The 25,087-nt window shown below is 34.7% G+C and overlaps 1 protein-coding gene across 6 annotated transcripts in view; it reads left to right on the forward strand.

Annotated features, from left to right (window-relative positions):
* Positions 1 to 25,087, forward strand: part of ROBO2 (roundabout guidance receptor 2) — a 1,769,701-nt gene that overhangs the window by 1,662,454 nt on the left and 82,160 nt on the right. For 5 of the 6 annotated variants that reach the window (XM_025376509.1, XM_025376508.1, XM_025376507.1 and 2 more), the window contains 7 exons: positions 3,001 to 3,125; positions 7,395 to 7,566; positions 14,404 to 14,609; positions 19,094 to 19,175; positions 19,610 to 19,772; positions 21,384 to 21,550; positions 24,723 to 24,844. In XM_025376509.1, coding sequence (XP_025232294.1) covers positions 3,001 to 3,125; positions 7,395 to 7,566; positions 14,404 to 14,609; positions 19,094 to 19,175; positions 19,610 to 19,772; positions 21,384 to 21,550; positions 24,723 to 24,844 — 1,037 coding nt within the window. Of the gene's footprint in view, positions 1 to 3,000; positions 3,126 to 7,394; positions 7,567 to 14,403; positions 14,610 to 19,093; positions 19,176 to 19,609; positions 19,773 to 20,885; positions 21,026 to 21,383; positions 21,551 to 24,722; positions 24,845 to 25,087 lie in introns of all 6 variants that reach the window. The other variant, XM_025376512.1, reaches the window with a different exon arrangement.

A 25,087-nucleotide genomic window follows, 5' to 3' on the forward strand; every position in this document is an offset into this window, starting at 1 on the left:
GAACAATTTTATTTGGCTTCCCATCTCCTGTACCAACCAGAATGTATCATCATTTTTAGTCAATCAATACATTTTGTGTGACTAAATGGATGAATTATGTCTTTTCAGAAAAGTGGATGCATAGATGTGGTCATTTGTCAGTCCTTATTTTGAGGACTATATTTCAGCAGCTGTGTTAAAATTGTAGTATCTAGATGCCAAAAGAATTTTGCAAAATCACTCATCCACAAAAAAATTTTTCAAAAGTTTGAAAATTAAATTCATGGAAGTCTGTACTTCTAAAGGACACCTGGTAATTTTACTGATAGAGATTGGTAATTTCACTGGATAGATGAAGAATAATATACTTGAAACTATAAAACACATAAATATATGTTTATATTTCATTGATTTCATTTGATGATTTCAATCATGTTTATTCTCAGTTAATACATTTTAAAAATTTGTAAAGAAGGACTGTATAGAGTATCCAAGACTCTAAGGTTTTACTAACAACTTTTGTGAGATAATTTAAATTCTTTCTGGCCCAAAGCAGTACAAATTAACTAATAAGCTAAATAGGTGATTTTTACTCAAGTCTTTTAAATGACTGATTTTGACTCAACTGAGTTTTGAATTTTTAATAATTTTAGATACATGCTAAATTATTCAGTACTTCTCACTTAGCAAATGTCCATGTTGACTCTTATTTTTCTTTATAGAATTACAAAGAGATAACTATATACTCAACTTTTTCGTAACAAATATAATTTTTCTACAATATTGCAGATGACAGAAACAAACCTTAAATGTTTTTTTGGTACAAATACCTGGTGGTTTCACATTTCTACTGAAAAAAATGGTCACTGCAGTGTTTTAAGAGTTTTCTGTAAGGTAATTTTGTAACATTGATTTAAACTATCATTTCTATTAGAAAACATGGAAAAAAAAATCAATGTATCTGCTGATTCAGGAGAATTGTGTAGAAATAACAAGAAGATTGTAAGAAGCAACTAATCTCCTGAAAATACAAGGCAACACATACCATGCTCTGTTCAAACAGATTCATAAATCTGGGTTTTCCATACTGCTAGAATGAGTCTTCTGTTATCTATAGTTATAGAAGAAAATTTCTCTTAGCAGATTTATCCCATCTGTCCCTGGGGTATGTGTTAGATGTGTTGAACTAGGAGGCAGTATAATAGAACACCAAAAAATAAGTCAATACAAATCCCAGTGAATTGTTTGGAAAAATGCTGCTGCTTTTTCCACGCTAGCGTTCTTGTAAGGCTGAGGAATTGGTTGCACGTTTGGGGCTGCTCTACATTCACCCTCTTCTTGGACCTGCACTTCTTTTCTCCTGAAGCAATGAAATGATGTCAAGTGACAGGTTTTACCAGACATCACTTATGGTTAGAGGGTTTTAAAGTACCACTAGGTTCTAAAAATTAGAGTTGATTTTAAAGTGTTTTCTGTCTCGGTTTTCTAGCCTAAGCAGCTAGTTTAAGTGGAAATAGATTATTACAAAAGTCATGGAATAAGCACGGTGTTTTCTGTTCAACAAAAATGGGTTTTGGTAGGGAGATGCCCCTGTGAAAACTTCCAGTTATACTGTCTTTCCCTTTATTCTCTCAAGATCATTAGATCACCATTTAAATCTGAACTTTCTTAGGATTTTTACCCCCATCCCTTTCTTTTATTTTCTGTTGGAGTTACTTATGTCTTTGTCTCATTAGCTTCACCTGTACCATTTTAATAGCCTCCCAGTTAGACTCCTTGTTTTACGGACTAAGTGCCTTCCTCTCCAATCCATGCTACATTCCTTAGAGGGTTAAAGCCGCCAAAAATTATCTTTTGCATCTGTCACTTTTCAGCTTAGAAAAAATCAGAATAAAATCTTCAGTTTGACTTCTTAAACCCTCCTTTGTAGCCAAAAGTGTTTACATAACTTGGACCCTCCATCCTGCCAAATTACACACTGTATCCTACGTTTGTTCTTGCTTCTTGTACTTTGCTCCATAATCTCCTTGTTTGGCATGTGTTCATTTTTCCGTTTACCTCAAAGCTACCATAATGCCCATTTTCTACACAGAGCTTTCTGTAGGTTTTACAACACCAAGGGATTTCTTTCTCCTAAGTTTTATTATATTTATTATATATACGATAACTTAAATTCTCCTCCGCTGTGCTCTGAGATCACCTCTATCATTGCACTTCCCACAGTCTTAGATAAGTGTTGATTTAATTTTGTTTTGGTTTTCATCATTGTCATTGTGTTTTTCCTTTCCATTAGACTATAAGCTCCTTGATGGCTTCAGGATAAAAGCTTCTCATCTCTGTATCTTGAGTGCCCAGTAGGGGAGCATAGTAATTACTGGACTAATCTTTATCTATCTATATGAAATAAATTAGATTGGGTCAACCATTCAGTACATTTATTTATATTGCTTATTACCCTTGTATGTAATTCCCATCTCTTCAATTCTTCAATGTCTTTAATCTTTCAACTCTTGAATTCTAGATATAAGCACTTTAAGAATAGGGGTCATATTTTATACCTTCTGGTATCCTGTGCCTTATATAATTCTTGCAGTTACTATAAAAACAGCCAATGCTTGTCAATAAATTGACTTTAGAGGAAGGAGATGGTTGAGTAAGAGAGTGATTCTTTTTTTATCTTTATTTATTTAAAAAACAGAACCAGCTTGAGGATCCATGTTTTTCCTTAAAAGTGTTAAAATCATTAAAAAAATCTAACTTTCTATGCAAGGATATATAGGCCAAAGGATTACAATGTACAACATTTAAAAATACGTCTGCTAAAAATTTTGCTTCTTTCCTCACATTTGATTGAATATAATGTCTTTCTTTTTTGTGTTTTGAGAAATGTGTAAAAGTAAATAATAGACTGTAGTCGCTCCCTGGCACTGAACAAGCAACATAGTACTGTATTTTCTCCCTGATGTATTTTTCTTTGTCAGTGGTTGATATTTACACACTTTCTTTTCTTTTCAATTATAGCTCCCCCACAGTTTGTGGTTCGGCCAAGAGATCAGATTGTGGCTCAAGGCCGGACGGTGACATTTCCCTGTGAAACGAAAGGAAACCCACAGCCAGCTGTTTTCTGGCAGAAAGAAGGCAGCCAGGTGAGCGTGAGGCTTCGCTGCGCTTCTGACATCTCGGAACTTCTGCTGTCTCTGCTGCTCCTGAAACCTGCCTTGCTTCTCTTGTTCTCAATGTTTGAATTTATTTTATTTCTGAAAAAGAGAGTGGTGAATGTGAAAATAAGTGGGAGTCAGATGTTCTAGTAATAGCATTCTTTATTTTCTAGTATTAATCTTTTCAAAATTCTGTCTCTTACACAGAACAGCAATAAAGCAATATAACAAAATTATCGTTAAAAGTCAAACCAAAACCTCTGTAGCGATTTAAAATCTGTTAAGGGGAAGCTAATTTTGTTTTCTTGTATTGAGTTACGTGGTATGATAGAGTCTCTGTGACATGGAAAACAGTCAGAAATATTTTTTTAATTGACCCAGAATTTAATTTCAATCCTCTCTCTTAAATACACAGCATAAATGACTTTTCTTATCCTTAATTAAAGCATGCTTCCATTTAAGATTAGGATAAATCTTTTCCTTCTCCGTTCCTCCTGGACTCATCCGTAGTGTGGTTAGACAGGAAATAATACGTAGTACTCTAGAAGGAACCCATACCTTGTCTTTGTTCTGCCCTGGTTTGTCCTCTCCAGGGCCCTCTCTGGGCAACATGGCCTCTCAGAGTCTCTATGAAAAGTCAACTAGATACACTAGTTTTCTCATTTAGAACTTGGTCCAAACTTGGACAACTGCTTAGCTTCTAGGTTCGTAGGCAATGAGTAAAATTTCCAGCTAAAACTAGATCAAAAATTGTGTTGTTTGCAAAATAATGTATCCATGCATTCCCATGGGACCTGGAGATATTTTCGTTCTAAACTTTCTAGAAACATGCACTACTAGGCGTATTCTGAGGAAGAGACCTCCTGGTGGTCTTCCTCATCACATTCTGTTATTACTACACATTCCAGAAGAATTTCCTTGGGAATAATGGAAATCATTATTAAACGTCTCTGGAAATCTGAAACCTTGGCCAGAGATGGGAAATACAAGTTGCATTAGAGGACTCTGTTGATTAAACTTACATACATTTATCTGCAACATACATGTGTGCAAGGAAGCCTTTAGAAGTTCTGTTCAGCCGTTATCTCTAACTGTTGTGGGTTTCTATAAATTCCTGTGCCAGCTCATAGTGGGCAGTTCTAACAGCTCAGTCTGGATGGATGAATGGCATTTTATTCCTCACTCAGCTCTCCTTGTTGGAGTCACTCCTCTTGTGACTTGTGGAATATAAATGTAGTGATGGGAATGTAAGGAAAGGTGATGGCCATTGCCTTATCCAACATCAGAACTGTTCCACGTCTTAACTCTCAAATCTTCTTTATAATTTAGTAATTATAAAATAGGTTTCCACACATAGAGTTATTTGACTGTTTGCTTTCAAATTCTTTTCAGATGTTAGTGTCTCAGACTCTAAAGTAAGTGTCAGGCAGCATGACAATTAAACATATATACACACACACATAGACACACACACATATACACACACACCACACACATACACATACACATACACACACACACATATACACACATCACACACATACACATAGACACACATGCACACACATAGACACACAGAGACACATACATACACATAGACACACACCACACACATACACATACATACACACACACACACACACAAAGGAGAAAATTCGAAATCCAGTTTGCTCCTTATAAATTGTACAACTTTTGTAGTGCTATTTAAATGTACTGAAACTCATTTTCTTAATGTAAAATACAAAGCTAATACATTTTACTTCACACAAAGTTTAAATGAATAAGTCGTTTTATATATAAAATTGCTTTACACATTATGAAGGTTAAGCAAAATGTTATGTCACTGATAATAAATATAATGATGTAAAGCAATTTGATCATTGCATACTTACACTTTAAACCCATGTATTGAGTGAAATCTCATTATAATGTGTCTTGTTATTATATAGCTAAGACTATATCATGTGTAAATCACATTCCCTCAAGTAGCTCCAAGTTGAATTACAAGGTAGTGCATAAAATGTGTATTGGCCTTGTAGCTTAATAAGCATAGGGTATTTAAATATGCTACATCTTTTTTAATGGTTTCAAAATAAATAACAATTAAATAGCATTTAAGTATTCCTTTTTCTGTATTTGACAAAGCGGCATATAATTCCAGAGATATCAATGTTAAAGATTACACAAAATCTTATGTCTTGTTTTCTTTCCCTCACCTATCTTTCTCCCATCAGAGAGACAGAGGTAGAGATAGAGAGGGATGGGGTGGGAGAGCGAGAAGGAGAGAGAAAAAAAATACTGTGAATGAGAACAACAGAGAAGTGCTTCAGCAAATTATAAATTCTCAAATCATGAATTGGGATATTGGGAAAAAATAAATCGGTCTTACTGTTTTCAGTATCCAGTTTTTATAGTGATCTATGACCATCCATCAATAGAAACAGTTAAAAGCCTGAACTTAATGGTCCATATTTCTCAATATATGCTGATAATGCCAATTAGCTCTAATAGGATACCCAGGCAATCTCCAACGTGGGAAGAGCTGTGAAGTTCCCGGTTTTTGCTTGTAATCCATTTTCTTTTGCCTATGTCATGCAAGCAGAGAATAAAAATGATGGGTTAACCTTCATATAATGCCATTTTCCATGTCATCGAATCATTTAGAAGGTGGACTGATGGTGCATTGTAGAGGAAGAGATCCCGTAGAGAATAAAGCCCATCTGATATATTAGTGCTATGTAAATTAGTATTCTAATGGCTAATTGTAGGGAAGTGTGCACTTTGAGTTATTGTATCATTTTCAAGTGACTTCAGAATTTAGACTCTCTTTTAGCTTGTTTATTTTGGTAATACATTTGGAATCTACAGTAGAATCAGCTGATTCTCAAATCGTGTTTCTATGCATGAAAATGTCTAGCCTTATACAGTAGCACGCATTTTATAAGAGGTCAACAGCATATTGAAATTACATTCTTGACATGCTAGCAAACACCACTCCTTTTAGAAGGACTTTAATAACATGGTAATGTTTATGTAAAGTGGGCTTATAGTGTCACACTTGAATCTGATAAAGTGGACATCCATCATGTTGCAATAAAGAGAAGAGCTTCTAATTAAAATAGGACATCGTTTGCAGGATTAAAGTCATTTAGCATAATTGAAAAGTGTTAATACCCTATTTTATCCTCTTCCATTGGTATTACTTCAAGGGTAAAAACATTTTAAGGTGAAAATGTGTCCTGTGCCTTTAATTGAATGTTATTACCTCCTGATTGCAACGTATTGAAACTGTTTAATTACAAACCTGGAAAATTAATTACTATATGGAGAAACAGATCCCAGAGGGTTATAATGTCCTTTTTTGTAAGTAAATACAACATAAAAATTGATGTCTTCTTATTTATAATCCAACTTGGAAACAAGCCCCAATGTAATTTATTATACTCAAATGTTTTTCTTAATTGAACAACAGTAAAGCAACATAGTTCATCCAAATTAATGTTACTCTTCTCATAGATGAACTTTTACAATTTGTAATGAGGCTATATGTATATATGAGATATAGAATAATTTTGTTTTAAAAAGAAAGTAATATGAAATTGTTTAAGGTAACACACTTTTAGAAACATTCTACATTTTCTTTCTATCTTCAGTAATTTGCTTAATCTTGCTTAAACTGTAGTATTTGTTTATAGCCCCATTCAAAGGTGCCAAAACTTTATAGCAGAAGTACAGTCAGCTCTCTGTCATGCACTTTTGAACAACTTTGGGAGAAATTCAGTTGAGTGCATCAAGGATTCAGAATGATCGACAGCAGTCATACTTTGCATTCTTCAGAGCTGTGCACTTCGTACCACCCATCCCCAGTCCCTGTTATCGGCCAGATCTTCAGGAGGCCTTAGCAGTTGAGTGAGATAAGAATTGTTTTGCCCATTTTCCAGATAAAGAAACAAGTTTCAAAGATACTAACTATCTAGCAGAATATCAGGATGAGATAAAGATCCCATTCTTTAAAAACACAGATGACTTTTCTTTCAACGAGAAAATATTGACTTCTTAGAGGATGTTATTTCACCATGATTCGGAAAAACTTGATCAGTGAAACCCACTGTGTGGCATTTAAACATTTCTGTACCATACATTTTTTAATCTATGTGTTTTCTTTTTCCCACTTTATTCCCTAATTGTCGTAGCTTTTATTCACATAATTTTTTAAGTGGAAAATGAATATTGATGAGACTGTGCTTGCTTCCACAGAACCTACTTTTCCCAAACCAACCCCAGCAGCCCAACAGTAGATGCTCAGTGTCACCAACCGGAGACCTCACAATCACCAACATTCAACGTTCCGACGCGGGTTACTACATCTGCCAGGCTTTAACTGTGGCAGGAAGCATTTTAGCAAAAGCTCAGCTGGAGGTTACTGATGGTGCGATATCTTTATTAGATTTGTCTTACGAAAACACGGATTTTTATTTCTGGACACACGTTAATCATGTGGAGTTTGCTGATTTGTGAAATCATTACTATGTGTGCTTATCTTTTAAGTTTGAATCCAGGTCACATTTTTTAGTAGTTTCTAATTCTCCCTGATTGAATACCGCTCATTTTCCCCAAAGAAGAACTTCAGAGATAATTTACTTAATTCTTAAAAATAGAATAGTGCATTATTTTAAATAAATCTTATCACACTCACTGCATATTGAAATGTAATCTGTATATTTTTGTTGAGTCTTAGGCTGACATGATTGGTTCTACTAGACATTAATGATTTTATTTCACTCTAGGAGGAGGTGATACCACGTTTAATATTATCAGAGATGAGTTTTTAGTTAGCTAATCATATTAGGACATGCCTATGATTTTAATTATGCATTCAGCAAGTTAACTACCTACCTTTCAAAGTGCTGAAGAATGCTAAAATTATTATTTTAATTTGCACATATGCACTTTGAATCTTAACTGAGGCACCTACATTCATAGTGAAAGTTGAAAAGGATGAAGGGCTCTGCATAATCTGATTTTTTTCCCAGCAACTTCTTTGGCACAATTGACAGCTAGCAAATTTGAGATATTTCATGGACCTCTGAGTGTGAATTTAATCCCTATTCTTTGATGTCCTAAATTGAAAATTCTTTCTTACTCTCCTTTATTTGTGAGGATTTTTAGTTTTGTTTTCTCCCCAATGCTGGCTTCTGAGATGTAAGTGCTTTGGTCTGCGGCCTCTCTTGATCCTCTTCTTTCTCTGCTGGTGAAATTTGATGTGCTTTTATACAATTTAAATTTACATGTAGATTAAAAGGTCATTTAAAATTAATAGAAAGGCAGTATTTTTTAATATCTGTTCATGGTATGGCCTGATTCAGTGACATGTCAGGAATGGGAATAAATAGAACAGACAAACATTGGCTGCAGGGACATTGAGTCGTTAGTGGCTGCACCTGCTGATGCTGCAGAGATTTACTGCCATGGAACTGAAAGGAGAAGTCAGGTTCAAGGATAGCAGTGATGAGAAATTCTTCCTTAGATGGGCAAGCTCTTTGATTCTTTGTACCTCCATATTTCTTTAAAAGAATAAAGGATAATTATTAATGATTTTAAAAATCGTATGTTTTCACCTGTCAACAAAAATGTTCAGATACATACACTTGAAAAATAAGATATTCTGACCAAAGCCTACGTTTTATTCTATATTCCTAAGAACACTGCAAACATAATGCTTAAGATACCAGCTATCATTTAGCTACTTATAATATTTTATAGAAGATTGACTGTCAAATGTTTCTAAATGAAGAAATTATTATGGAAAAGGCAAACCATATTTGTAGGAAGCAAAAGTGATGAACTAGAAGAGCCAGTTGATGTGACTGATATGGTTCATAAAACAGTGAATATTCAGAATTACGTCTGGTACAATAAATGGAAAACCTTTGAGACCTTATACTAGCTCATGATATCTTACAAAACAGTAGTTTTTCTAGCCTTCCTTCTGTGGTCAAAAATAAGTGATGACCAATTTTAAATCTTCTGCCAACTGAGATTGCTCTAAACATTTTGTTACAACTGGCTTGAATATTAATTCCTATATTGATTTTTACTTGAGTAAGCAATTACAAAGTCAAGATCCTTTTGCAGCAACATTGATTGCAAGTTACAATGCTGTTGATTTTGACAGTAAAGAAATGAAACTATAAGAACTAAATATGTACACACATGTTGTCAATGAATCTGTCTCTAAATATGAAGTTGCCACATTGATGCCTTAAGCTTCTAGTCATAGTTTTGATTTTTCATATAGGTTACTGATTTAATAATATCTGAGCCATTATTTTCATTTTGACCACACTTATTTTGATATATTTCAGGGAATTGTAGAACCATTGGAAATTCCAAGGTAGAATGAAAACGTATGTCATGTTCAGAAAAACAAGTGATTACAGGCATACCTTCCTTTACTGTACTTTGCAGATACCATGGTTTTTACAAACTGAAGGTTCATGGCAACCCTGGGTCAAGCAAGTCTATTGGTGGCATTTTACTAACATCACGTGCCCACTTGGGGTCTCTGTGTCACATTTTGGTAATTCTCACACTATTTCAAACAATTTCATTATTATTGCATCTGTTATGGTGGCCTGTGATCTGTGATCCTTGATACTACTATAATTTTGGGGGGTATCACAAAGTGCACCCACATAAGATGGCAAACTTTATTGATATATGTGTGTGCTCTGACTTCTTTACCCACTGGCCAGTCCCCTGTCGTTCTCTGTCTCTCCCTGAGCCTCCCTATTCCTTGAGACACAACAGTATTGGAATTAGGCCAGTCAGTATCTCTACAGTGGCCTCCAGGTGTTCAAGTGAAAAGTCGCATGTCTCGGACTTTACATTAAAAGCTACAAAGGCTTAAGTTTAGTGAGGAAGACATGTCAAAAACTGAGATAGGGCAAAAGCTGGGCCTCTTGTGCTAAACAGTTAGCAAAGTTACGCATACAAAGGAAAAGTTTTTGAAGGAAAGTAAAAGTGCTACTCCAGTGGACACAAAAACTGATAGGAAAGTCAAACAGCCTATTGCTGATATGAAGAAAGTTTGAGAGTCTGGATAGATCAGTGAGTCACAGCATTCCCTTAAGCCAAAGCCTAATCCAGAGCAAAGCCCTAACTATCTTCAGTTCCTTGAAGACTGAGAGAGGGGAGGAAGCTGTAGAAGAAAAATTTGAAGCTAGCAGGGGTTGGTTGATGAGATTTAAGGAAAAACACCAAGGTAAAGCATCAAGGGCTACTACAGAAGCTTCATCAAGTTATCCAGAAGTTCATTCATTAAAGTGGCTATACTAAACAGATTTTCAATGTAGACAAAGCAGCCATTTATTGAAAGAAGACGTCATCTAGGACTTTCATAGCTGAAGAAAAGAAGTCAATGCCTGGCTTTAAATGACAGGCTAACCCTCTTGTAAGTAACTAATGCAGCTGGTGACTTTAGGTTGGAACTGATGCTCGTTTACTATTTCAAAAATTCTGTGACCCTTAAAATTATTCCAAATCTCCTCTGCCTGTGCTCTCTAAATGGAAAAACAAAGCCTGAATGACAGCACACCTCTTTACAGCATGTTTACCGAAATATTTTAAGTACAATGTTGAGATCTACTCTTCAGAAAAAAAAAATATTCCTTTCAAAATACTATTTCTCATCCACGATGTACTTGTCACCCAAGAGCTCTGATAGAGATGTACAAAGAGATTAATGTTTTTATACCTGTTAACACAACATCTCTTCATCAGCCCATGGATCAAGGAATAATTTCAACTTTCAAGTCTTACTTAAGAAATATATTTTCCAAGGCTATAGCTGCCACAGACAGTAATTCAACTGAAGGATCTGGGCAGGGTTAATTAAAAACCTTCTGGAAAGGATTTACCATTATACTCGCCATTAAGAACATTTGTGATTTACGGGAGGAGGCCAAAGCATCAACATTATCAGGAGTTTAGAAAGTTAGATGACTTTGAGGGGTTCAAGACTTCAGTGGAGGAAGTGACTGCACATGTGGTGGAAATAGCAGAAGAACTAGAATTAGAAGTGGAGCCTGAAGATGTGGCTAAATTGCTGCAGTCACATGATACACATTGAACAAATGAAGAACTGCTTCTTATGGGCGACCAAAGAAAGTGATGACTTGAGAGGGAATCTACTTCTGTTCAAGATTGTTGAAGTGACAACAAAGGACTCAAAGTTTCCCTTAAACTTCATCGATAAAGCAACATCAGAGTTTGAGAGGATTGTCTCCAATTTGGAAAGACATTTTACTGCAGATAAAATGCTCTAACACAGCATTGCATGCTACTGAAAAATCTCTCATGAAAGTAGTAGTGCATCAATGTGGTAAACTTATTGTCTTATGTTAAGAAATTGGCACAGGTACCCCAGCCTTCGGCAACCACCACCTTGGTCAGTTAGCAACCATCAACACTGAAGCAAGATCCTCCATCACCAAAAAGATCACCACTCTAGGCTCAAATAATCATTAGCATTTTTTAGCAATAAAGTATTTTTAAGCTACTAACTTTTTGTTAGACATAGTATTATTCTACACTTAATAGACTCCAGAATAATGTAAACATAACTTTCATATGCACTGGGAAACAAAATTTGTGTGGCCTTCCTTATTGCAATATTTGCTTTATTGTTGTGGTCTAGAACCAAACATACAATACCTCTGAGATATGCCTGTATTCCATTTATAGCAAATGTATCTGTTATCACAGTTAGACTCATTTTATGAAAATATAATTCAAGCATTCATAAAAGATGAAATTGCTAATGATGCTGAATAGTGCTAAGTTGAGCAACAACTTTACCGATCGTAGATTAAGCTAATAAGTTTGAATATACTTGAGTTTCAATATATTTCTTTAAAAGACTTCTGCATTAATTCACTGGCATTGTTCTTTATTTCTTCCTTCTTTTGCTCTATCTTTTTCTCTCCGAGAATTATGAAATTGTAATCAGCATTCCGTGAATAGAGCCAATAGAAACTAAAAAGACTGGGAGATAAGATGTATTTGTATCTTGTACTGACAATAAGTGTCACATCCTGATCTTATGTGAATGGTTATTGAGTATTTATAATGCATAGTGAGAGAAAACCATGGAGTTGTTCACAGATCACTGGGATCCCTAAATGTTCATTTAACCCTTGACCTTAGTGTCATGGAAACCCGTGGTCATCTTTCACCCATAGCATCCTTGAAACTGAAAATTATGTCTGGCCAGGAGATTTTCAATTACTTTATCGATCAGATTCATTCAAAAAGTGATGAGCTACTCATTTGAGCAATAAAAAAAAGAAAGAAAAAAACTAATTAGATGACCTTTGGCTGTATCTAATGATTTCAGGGATATGACAATAAAAGCAGGTTGTAAGAAGTTACCTGAATTCTGCATAGGTACTTAATTTGAAAAAAAATCATTTAAAAATGAATTAGTATGCTTTACCCTGGTAATACAGACTCACTTTCTCACTGCATTAAAACATTACTAATAATGTTTTGTTCATTGGCTTTCTCTTTTTGACCCATAAAAATAAGTCCCATGAAACTTCTAGTTTGAATTTCTATTTGCCTAATTACGACAAATGTGCCAGAATTATTATAATATTCTACTTTAGTATTTTCTTAAAATGTTTTATTTAGTATTAAAAGTAAGAATTTGATGGAAAAAAAGCAGTGGAACAAATGATTCTAATTTTTGTTTGTGAACAATACACAATTTTTATTGTTTTTCTTAGGTTTTATCATTGATAAAGTAGGTTTAGGTTGACGAGAATCTGCAATGTCTTGATACGAAGGAGCACTGTATCATAAATTCTAGCCTCAATTAAATCTGGTTGGCTTTCTCATGATAGGTTCTGAACAGGCTGCTTAACTTTAATGTTTTGTTTTCCAAAACTATGAACTCTAGTAAATATGATGCAAGTAAATTGGAAAGACAGTAATTTTAAACTGGCATTTATAAAAGCTGGTGGGCAAAGGAAATTTGAGCATTAAGCAAAGTGTTTTCAATTGTATACATTGTAATACAAGTTGACTTTTTTGAGAAAAAACACTGTTTATCTTCACAGTTGCTTAGAAATACTTTTTCTTTTTTGTGGAAGTCTTTTTTGTATATATGTTTTTATATACTGCATGTATTTTATATGTTACATATAACCATACACAATTTGGATAATTAACCAAAGCCTGTGCTGTCTATGCTGAAGTTTATAGAACTTTCTCTTTAGAAAGACTTCCTTGGACCTGGACATATCCTTTTGATTATACGGTGATCTTCTAATGAATTCTAAATGAAATCTTAACTCCAATCAGCTCCGTATTTTTCTCAACCATGTAAACAATACTGTACATTTTGATGTCCTTCTTAAATAATCATTAAATACTTCTAAAAGCACTGAAATGCTGCTACAAAACAGTATTTCATAAACAAAAAGCAATACTAAACTAAACATTTAGAAATTATGGAAAATTTACCCAAATGAACACAACAATTGATATATAAGTAAACACTGATTTTGCGCAAGCACTGTTTTTGTCATATGATAAATATAATCTAGACTACTTTTCTTTGATCAGTTATAAGTACTAATTGAATCAAATCATCCAAATGATATGACCTTAATTTGGTGACCTAATGTCTCAATTTTGGAAGTAAATTATTTATAATCTAATATTTTAACATCAACAGAAATATTTCAGCCTATATAAATACAGCACACAACTGGTGCCATGAGGGTAAAATTATTTACTCTATTATGAAAAATGCAAAAGTGAAAATTGACTGTACTCATATGAGACTTCACACACTTTCTTACATATGCATATGAGATAAAATGAACATTTCATAGGTGACTGACTACCATAAGCTATTCATATTTTAATTTTAATTTTAATATGACTAAGCCTTTTTATACAATTAGGTCTTTATAAAATGTCAGAATTTATCTCAATGCCATTTTAACTCTAGGTAATACAGAGGAAGCTATTGACAATAACTAGTCTGGCCTTAGTATAGCATATTTGTATGTATGTATAGATGATAGATATATGATAGATTTAGAATATACATTACTATGAATATGCATATTACTTCGAATAAGTTGTAAGTAATATATATTGTGTTGGGGCTTAAACCTTACTTTCATTGTCAATATATCAAGCCTACTGGACTGTACTGGTGTTAAAATACCCTGAAAAGAGCCTTATTCTTTAGTTTTGACAGATAGACCTCCACCTATAATTCTACAAGGCCCAGCCAACCAAACACTGGCAGTGGATGGCACAGCATTACTGAAATGTAAAGCCACTGGTGATCCTCTTCCTGTAATTAGCTGGTTAAAGGAGGGATTTACTTTTCTGAGTAGAGATCCAAGAGCAACAATTCAAGAGCAAGGCACACTGCAGATTAAGAATTTGCGGGTAAGTAATATTGGACTTGTCCTTGAATTATCATCTACACATACGTACTGCTCTACGGAAAAATTGTGTAGTGAACTTAAAATCTTATATCCTAGTATAATCGCTGTACATTTAAAGACAGCTAATGTTATTACTCATTTTTAAAACCATGGATTGAAATCAGAGGAAAGGTCAGTTTCTGTGTGACTCACACACGTATAACAGAATCTCGAAACTTTTATTCCTGCATCCCATTCTGTATGTATACAGCCAATAAATCTAGAGATCTTAAACACATAACATTAGTACGAGTAGTAGGATGTTGGAAATGACAAAAAATGACAAACACTTCTGATTTACTTTCATTAGCAAAAGAAATTGTAAGGAAATGTAGATAAAGTGCCTTGGCCAAAGAATTCAGTACAAGAAAAATAAAGAGACGAGACTGAGTACATAAAAGGCAAGTTTGCCTTGTTAGTGGAAAACCTTAGATTTTGGGTGTAGTTTCCATTTAAACCCATGGAAAGCACCAGGCATTGGTGGTTTTTCACTGACGTTTACCTGATTAAAAAATGAGCATTCCTGGCAACTTCACAAGTCAGTCCTGCTGCAGGAGCAGCTCACAATAAAATGTCTACGTCTGAATATTGTATCAGTTATCTAGTATTATGTAACAATATTAACAAAAATATACTGGCTTAAAGCAACACACATTTGTTACACACAGTTTCTGGGAGTTAGGAGCCTGGGCATGACTTAGCTGCAGTTTTAGCTTCCGGGTCTCACAAGGCTCCAGTTAGCTGTCATTTAGAGCTGCCGTCTCATCCGAAGATTGACACAGGATGGATTTGCTTCCAATAAACGTTATTCTTGGTAGCATCCCGTTCCTTGTGGCTACTGGACTAAAACCTCGCCTTCTCAATGGCCGTTGGCAGGAGGTCGCCTTTAGTCCCTTGCCATCTGGATCTGCCCCATATGACTACTTGCTTCCTCCAAGTCAGCAAGGAAGAGAGTCTCCTAGTAAGATGGCACCACAGTCCTGTGTACCAAATCACAAACGTGACATACTGACACTTTGGCAATATTATATTGGCCAGAAGGGAACCAACAGGTTCCACTTACATTCCAGGTGAGGGATCACACAAGATACAAACACCAGAAGGATGCTATCATGGAGGGCACCTGTCCTCTATCAGTACATTCGACTCGTTCACCCAGGTATTGTAGGTCCCTTCCTCCTACCTGCCATGTAGCAAGTGCTCTGCTAAAGCTGGAGAGTACATTTTAGGAATCACAGATTGGGGATGAGACCCAGAACTAAGGTAGATGATGTAATAGTGCGTGAAGAAAACTTCAGTGGAGGAGCAATCTGTAGAATCTTGGGTCCAGGTAGAAATTAAGAGCCAAGATGAAGAAAAACGAAACAAAACCATATTTTAGAATTTTCCCATTCTGGAGCTAAAAAGAAAGGCAAAACTTTTTAACTACACATGTTTCCAAAGGATCACAATTTGGCATATTCTTCTTTTATGATGGGAATATATTTACAATTATATGTTTATCTGATTATCACTATATAATACAGATATATATCACAAAACAAAGTGACTATTTTTGCTACATGCACACACATGCACACATAAGTTTTTACTTATATATATAATATTTATCTTTAATTTTTGAGATACAGGCATTAATTATTGCTTTAAGCAGAAAAAAATGCTGCCAAGTTGAGTTTTAAAAAGTAAATTCATACAGATATTTTGAGCCCGTCTTTTTATTGATTGTAAATTAATTGTTAACCTTCTTTGAATAAAATGGAAGTTATTAAAAAATTAATGCCAACTCTCTTTGTGTAAACACTTTAACCTCTATCTCTGGGCTAAAGGCAGACTTGGGCCATAGAGGTTAATGCATTTTCACTGTATCACTGAATTAGAGGGTACGCTTGAGTAGTCAAGATTTCTAGTAGTGTTTGAAAGAAGCAATTAAAGGTGGGTGCTTGATGATGTCAAACAAACTTCGAGCCCTCTGACAGGCTTCTGAGTAGTCTCTCTGAGATGCCAGCTCCTGGGGGCTTGTCTGCAGTCAAGCGCACAAGGAGAAAAGTAGATGATGGAATTTGCCTGCACATTAATCTCATTTTAAAGCAATTTATTAAGGGTAAAAGGACAGGGTGGAAAAGAGGAGAAGCACCCCTGACCAGAAAACACATTATTTAAAATTAAAGGAATAAAATTAAAGGAATAAAATGTGGTGGTGATGGTAATACCAAGAGTGAATTTTAGCAACGATATTTAGGTTTTTGAGGAACCCCAAAATGAAAACGTTGTTCTTTTCCAGTAATATGACTGTCCTTAAAGGGAGAGACAAATGGGCTTTCCAGTAGTTCACTCATACAGTCAAGAGAGTTTCTGTAGGCTGTATTCCTTTGTGTCTCACTATTTTTTTTTCAGTACTTAATGCAAGGGAGAAAAATAACATGATGAATACTGTGTTCTCCTAGGCCAGCTAATTGGTAACTGAATCTTTATCTTTTGAGAAGTAGAATATTCCAGCACTCATTAAAACATACCTACCACAGCTAATGTCATCCTTGTATCTCCACACAATGACAAGGAGATGCAGTTAAGAAGCATTACCTACATACTTTTCTTTTAGCATTTGCAAGTAATAACAAGTGCTACATTTTAGTTCAACAGCTATAATAAAATGCAAATTCTTTTACTCTTTCACAGACCATATTCAAATGAACATCCCATTAAAATCCAACCTCGGCTCATTATATTTAGTTTGTGAGTGATGCTTCTTAAATGCAAAGATTTCTAATGACTATAATGTGTGCACAGCCACATTTGAAAGAATGGTTCTTTCTACAATGGCTATCCCCATCATCCCTCTGTGTAATGGAAGACAGTTGTACAGAGATAATATGGCAAAGAATGTCGTGCCAGAGCAATTTGAAACTTAAGTTAAAATACATAATGGCATTTAAAATCAATTAAGATAGTGAAATGGCAGTAACATCCAGGCACTAATGATTTACCTGAGAATCAATCGAGAAAGCTTGAGTCATCAATACACTTACAGTTTGAACCCAGCAGATATAATATTCCATGAGCGACTATATTTCATCAACAATTAGACTCATGTTCATCACAGGATATTAATTCTGCATCTTCTGCCTTGTCTTCCTTTTTTTGGTCATCAGTTTCTCTTCCCAGTGTGACTTTTCCTTTACCCCTAAATTGATGAGAATGAATGTTGTTTGCAGTGTAAGCCACAAGGCTTGATCACAGAGAAGTTTTGAGTTGCCTCTTTTATTGATCTTGGGACTTTATTCAAAATATAATCAAAGAATCTTCTGCTTTTTGCATTTGTAAAAGAGAACTCTTGATTACATTATCAACTTTTTCTGAAGGTCTTTTGCCACTCTTTTGTGAATAACAAAACCATTTAAAGTGATCGATGAAATGACAAATTTTAATTTTGATCAAAAAAAGAGTTATGAATTAGGATATTTTATGGTCCCTTTCAGCTGGAAATTGCAGTCACTCCATAGCCATTTTTTTTTTTGTTTCAAATGATACTTTATTCATTGTTCCACTACTGCGATTTACATATAAGTGAATACTGAAGTTTTTAAATAAAGAAATTTACCTTAAAAACATTTCTTTTTCTGGCCGGCCATGGTGATTCACACCTGTAATCCCAGCACTTTGGGATGCTGAGGCAGCCGGATGACCTGAGGTCAGGAATTCGAGACCAGCCTAACCAACATGGAGAAACCCTGTCTCTACTAAAAATACAATGTTAGCCGGGCATAGTGGCACAGGCCTATAATCCCAGCTACTTGGGAGGCTGAGGCAGGACAATTGCTTGAACATAGGAGGCAGAGGTTGAAGTGAGCTGAGATCGTGCCATTGCACTCCAGCCTGGCCAACAAGAGCAAAATTCCATCTTGGAAAAAAAAAAAAAAATTCTTTTTCTTTTTCATTTTTTTCCATGTCTTTCAAAAGAAAGAAAGTGTGATCCCTTATTGTCTTATTGCTTATATACTTGGGTACATTTTATTCATTGAAACATAGTTTATTTGAGACAGAACAGTTTTGCATTACTGCTTCTTTGGAATTTTATACGATTCTGAATGAGTTCTGTTCTGAGTCGTTCCTAAACAACGTAGATGCAGCAGAGCCCCACCATAAAACGGAATTAGGAGGTAAGAGTATTACCATGGAGGAAGAAAAGAGAGGGGCAAATAGTTCATCAGAAAAATTAACATCGAGGTCCATAAATACATTTTAAAAGCCCTTTGGATCAATGTTATGAATAACATTATATGAGTTTATTTCAGTATTTTTTGTATACATATGATGGACTCTAATGCATAATTTAGACAGCAGAATGATACATCTAATTTGAAGAATTTAAACATTGCCTGGTTGTCATTGAGTAATTATTCTACAGATTGATCGAAACCATTCTGTCCCTTCTCTGCACACTAGATTTCTGATACTGGCACTTACACTTGTGTGGCTACAAGTTCAAGTGGAGAGACTTCCTGGAGTGCAGTGCTGGACGTGACAGGTGAGGACTTTGTGAATTGGGAGAAAGCTTGAGCCCTTTTAGGGATAGCTCAGTATCAAATCATAAGTTAAGGGGAGATCAAAGGGTTTAATTCACTGAATGTAAATTTAAGTCTTTACATTCAATGCCGTTTTTTAATTCATGCATGAGTTTGCACATACCATTGCATTTGTGGAATTTAACACACTTGTCCTTGATAACCTTGTTATTTTATTTCCTCTGAAGTGTAAGGAATTCTAATGATCATGTGTAAAAGTACAGCTAACTGTTATTAACATGTAGGAGAAGCAAATATTCACTTACATACTTTCGATTCATGGAGACGAATTTCTCACTGTCTACGTCAAGTCCTTTAGTAGACTGCTTCCTGCTTTTAGGCAGTATTGTCAACTTATGCAATCAGGAATGAAGTTTTTTCTGTCTGTCCTCTATAGAATCTGGAGCAACAATCAGTAAAAATTATGATTTAAATGACCTGCCAGGGCCACCATCCAAACCGCAGGTCACTGATGTTACTAAGAACAGTGTCACCTTGTCCTGGCAACCAGGTACCCCTGGAACCCTTCCAGCAAGTGCATATATCATTGAGGCTTTCAGGTATGGGACAATTCCTTTTTTCTCCGTTGGGTTTTTGCTTTAGCTCCTGTATTCTAAACTGTCACCTGAACTATCCTGCTGTTTTATTAAAGACATGTCCAGTCAATGCATTTTAAGAACTGATCTCTCTGACTTTATTTAAGAACAGAGTTTTTTTTTTAGTTTACAACTTAATTATAAGATTTAAATATGTATTATTCATGCCTAGGTCTACAGGGATCCAGTTCATAACATAATCACTTAGCTCCTTTCTTTAGCCAGACCATTGTAGGGATTTGAGGTGAGAATTTAAGCATCAGAACTGGGTAGAAAATAATATAATTAGGCATAGGCACAGGCACTTTTTAAAGTTATGCGATATTTATTGAAGCAGGGGACTCTGGCGTTTTTATTCCTAATGACTAGAGCAGAACTTAAAATACTCCCGTGTTTTTATACCATATATTACATACATGTATTAGATATGCCTGAGAGAAAATTAAAAACAATAATTAAGAAATTTATTCCATGTGCTTCTTGCTGCTTAATGGAAAAGATGTTTCCATGTGTTATCTGAAATAATTGTTGCCAATTTAAAGATTTAAATGTAAATTAGCAAATATCATTATAAAATTGTCTTATGAGAATTTGATAAAATGCTTACACAAATGGTAAAATGTGCTTTCATATTACCTTTCAAATGTGCGTCTACGTGACATTATAAATTTTAATGGATAACCACTTTTTTTTTAAACATTAGGACAAATGATCACTTTCTTTTAAGGCTTCTCTAATCATTATTTAAGGTAATGCTAGGTACTTAATTTTCAAATTTCAAAATACTATGTTTCTATAATTCTTATGCTTGGATAGTTAAGGATATCAGAAAAATAAACTGACCACCCTGAAAATTACATTTTCCCCGTCTTCTGAGCAAAAGTGGCATTTGACCTTAGGCAAACTGTTCTAAACTGGCATCCATCTGTGGCCGGCTGTCAAAGGGTCCTCACACACAAATTCAGAGATATTTCACCATTCTGAGATGAGAAATCACAATACTGTGTAATGTACAATTTTATTAAAAATGTAACCAAGGGAAAATATTCATTACATGCTTCCTTTCTTCTTTTACAGATATGTAGTTTTAGAAGGCTCTATTATAATATTGCATGTGGAATTGATGCAAAAGAAAACACACCTTGTAACAGGAAAATGTATTGGCATAATTTACTCTGTAGTCCATTTATTCTTTCTACAGGTTAATTCTTTTCAAGGTATATATATATATACATTTACGAGGACCATACTTATTGTATAAACTTGATGTTGTGATCTTGGCCTCTGTTCCTTTTACAGGTATTCATTTAGTGGGCTGCTGTGCATTAGCAAAGGGCTGTCACATCTCCTGGGCTGAGTTTAATTTTGTTGTGCATGGCACTTTTGTTAGGTGGGCTCGGCTTTGTTGTGGAATAAATTGAAATCATCCAAATGTTTCATTTATTGGGCTGAACACTTCAAGTGTTGTGTGTGTATGTGTTTAATTTTCAGCCATTAACTTTGTCATTGATACCCAACTCCATTTCCAATATTCAAATGACTGTTCTTTAAATGAAATTTCTGTTCGTATTTCAGCCAATCAGTGAGCAATAGCTGGCAGACCGTGGCAAACCATGTAAAGACCACCCTCTATACTGTAAGAGGACTGCGGCCCAATACAATCTACTTATTCATGGTCAGAGCGATCAACCCCCAAGGCCTCAGTGACCCAAGTCCCATGTCAGATCCTGTGCGCACACAAGGTACTTTCAATAGCTGTCAGCACTACTGGTTCTAGGCAGAAACATCAGGTATTTAAGAACAAGGGGATTGATGAGGAAATGTGAATGTGCCTGCATTGCTTTGGATAATGGCTCACTAGGCTTTATCCAGGGAAGGAGACGGTAGCTTGCTGTTTACCTGGCTGAGATGTGTTCTCTTTCTGGAGTTTTCAGGTTTATTCAGCAAAAAATAAAATAATTGGGTACATCTACATAGAATGAACTCACTAACTTAGAGCTTCAGTATATTTCAAAGGGAGGAAAATGTTTCTCCTTCTTTAAAATTAATTATACAATAAGAAAAAAGTGGTCTTTAATGAATAGATGCCCAAATAGAGGTATAAAAATTATTTCCTATTGTTTCGGAATTCTGTTTTTCTAGTGCGGTGGTTCTCAGAGTATGGTTCCTGGATAAGCAGCATTTGCATAGCCTAGAACTGTTAGAAACAGGCATTTTCAGGCTCAAATTCAAATGCTCTGAAGTGGGGGCTCAGCGTTTGTTTTAACAAACCCTCCTTGTGATGCTGATGTATAAGTTTTACATCTACATTTACATTTTTTACTGCTATAATGAATTTCATTAAATCAGATGTTTAAAGGAGCAATTTATTACAGAAAGCAGGAAATCAAGTTTTCTTTCTAAAGAACTCAGTTCTTTTGGCTATAATGTAAAATACACACAGAATATTAAAATATAATTTCAAAATGGAAGATTTCATAATTTTATCCATATTACCTGTCTCTTCAAACTGAGAAGTCACTGGAGTCTGAGGTTTAATACACAATGCTACATTATAGTTTCCCTTCTGACAAGTAGGTGAAAGAAATTAATAAAATAGAAATGGTGATTTTATTATTTGTTATAACCTACTTCCCACAGGGTTATTCAGAAAGGGTTAATTATTTCTTATTTGTAAAAGACTTTGAACAAGATATAATTCAAAGTAGTATTTTTATGCAATGAAAAGCACCATACAGCCATAAAATATTATTATAATTACAATGTAGTTCAGTGATAGTAACTAGGATGCTATTATAAGAGAGAAGGGCGCCTTAAAGGAATCCAGTGAAATAAAGTCACCACGTGACTTTGTAACGTTGCTGACATGATGACAGTCAAGGGAGGAGGGAATGCCATTTTGCTATTGTTCTCTAAGCAGTAATGTGATTAATTTTCCATGATGATAAAGGGCCTGTAGGTAAAGAACCTGTCTCTTGAGAAAGAAAAAGCACAACAAGGAATTTGAAAATCTGAAATTTGAACCTAGTTGTATTTTAACTTCCTTAAATCTGGTTGCTTTTTACGGTGTTTGAATTAAGTGTGTAAATTTTATTATTGAACTTAAAATGGAAGATGTGTACAATTCTAAGTCAAGAAATTGTAGTACCGTGATCATTTATACCTTTGTGGATAGAAATAGTTTTTGTGTGTAGCCAGCGAAAGGCAAAGAGAGATCAGAATAGGAAGATATTTGGTGTGATTGTATCTGGCAAACCTTTTTGATCATTCGATAACTATGCTAGTCACTAAATCTTGACTCATAAAATAACTCCCAGTGAAAAGGTCAAGAAAGATTAATGAAAAGTTGTTTGTGGTCTGGTTTGTTCCAATGGAAAGAATATATAGAGTGAAAGACTTATGTGCTCTTAACAAATATTTAACAGGAAAACTCATGTTTTGTGTCTGAAGGTCAGGATTATTTTTGGATACCATACTTTCAGCAGCTTTGCAATCTGCAAAGCACTTCTTTTTCAAGGAACACTTTGCTTTGTGAGCTCTTATTTTTCAAAGGTATTAAATAACAGAGAATCTAGAAATCTTTTATTTCATTAAAGTACAAATACTTGCATTATCAGCATCAAAACAGAACATACATATGTAGGCATAGATTAATATTATTCACATAAAGGGACTTTTTCCCAAATTAAGCAAATCTTCATTTTACTGTTTATGTTAAAAGTGAAAAAAAAAAAAAGTAGAACTGGAAAAACATTACCGAAGTATTATTCTCAGTTACTTGTGGCCCAATTTAAGTTAGTGCACCCAATTTAAGTAATAGCTGAGAAATTTTCTTAAAAATACTTTTGCAAGAGTGCTGCATGCATTGTAGCCTGAGATAATAAGAAAAAACAAGATTAAGAAAATAAATACCTTTAAATTGGACTTCCTTTCTTAAATGCAGTAGTTGGAGAAAAACAATTACAACATTGTGTACCAGTTTAAAAAGTTAATTTGAGTAAGTGTAAAATTCAGTGTTTAATATCAATTTGATGGACTTAGCTGCCTATAATTTATCCTTTTTTCTTAATGGACCCAGAATATAAACTATCGTATGGAGAAATAGAATAGTACTCAGGAGACTGATGAATAAGGTGGCATAACAGTATATGACTGAGGGTGTAATATTTTAAACAACACTTTTTTCTTCCCTTCACCCCACCACTATTCCTGAAAATGGCTACATGACCTCATGTCAGGTATTAGAGTACTGCTCAAAATGTATTGCTTTAGAACATGTTATCAGTATTATAACTATTTCTGTCAAACGTATCTTTGCAAATTTGAGGAGCTGCTTCCCCTCTTCCCCCAACTCTGTTTACCTTTAATGACAGAATTCACTTTCCTGGTCCGCCGTTACTTCTCCATCCACGCTCCCAGACTGAAGTAGGTCAAGAAGAAAACACAACCTGCAAATTGGGACAAGGGATTAACAGGTTCCTTAGCTTCAGTTTTTAGATATATTCCAATTTACAAATCCAGAAAATCGTTCAATACAGCAACATCTATACAAAGCTGATCTTTCTAGAGATCTTTCCAGACGTCTGTAGAGAAGTCTTACAGCACATACTTTATCCTTCAGTAAGAAAATAAACAACCTTATTCGACAGTGTGTCTGCATTTGAATGGGGATGAGGGATTATAAATACTCTTTTATTAATATATTTTTAGTAAAGATCAATATCATCTCTCATTATGTCCTACCACAGTGGTATATTTATATATATAGGCTTAAATGCTTTTTGTCACAAAAAGAGTTTTAGTTTTGTTTCCCTGTAATTAGTTCTAAAGATATGATGTTGATGTACACGAAATAAATTGTAATTTTAATGTGCATTTTTAAAAACTGGGAATGATTATCTTATCCAACTGCAGATATCAGCCCACCAGCACAAGGAGTGGACCACAGGCAAGTGCAGAAAGAACTAGGAGATGTCCTTGTCCGTCTTCATAATCCAGTTGTACTGACTCCCACCACTGTTCAGGTCACATGGACGGTAAGTTTTCAAAGGCAATATGAATAGTAATCTCTTCTCTTTAGGGAAAGCAAAACATGGAAAATGCAAATTAACAAAAAGTGATCCTAAAAATTCTCACCATTTAAAATCAAGGTATAATCAATGGCAGTAAAGAAAATCAATAAACTAAAAAGTTACTAGAATAAACATAGTTAAGAATGCATCAATTATTATATAAACATGGCATATTCTGTCTTCTGAATTTTCATACGGCTTTCTTGC

Source organism: Theropithecus gelada, chromosome 2 (assembly GCF_003255815.1).
Source record: "Theropithecus gelada isolate Dixy chromosome 2, Tgel_1.0, whole genome shotgun sequence".
In the NCBI taxonomy this organism is placed as follows: Eukaryota; Metazoa; Chordata; class Mammalia; order Primates; family Cercopithecidae; genus Theropithecus; species Theropithecus gelada.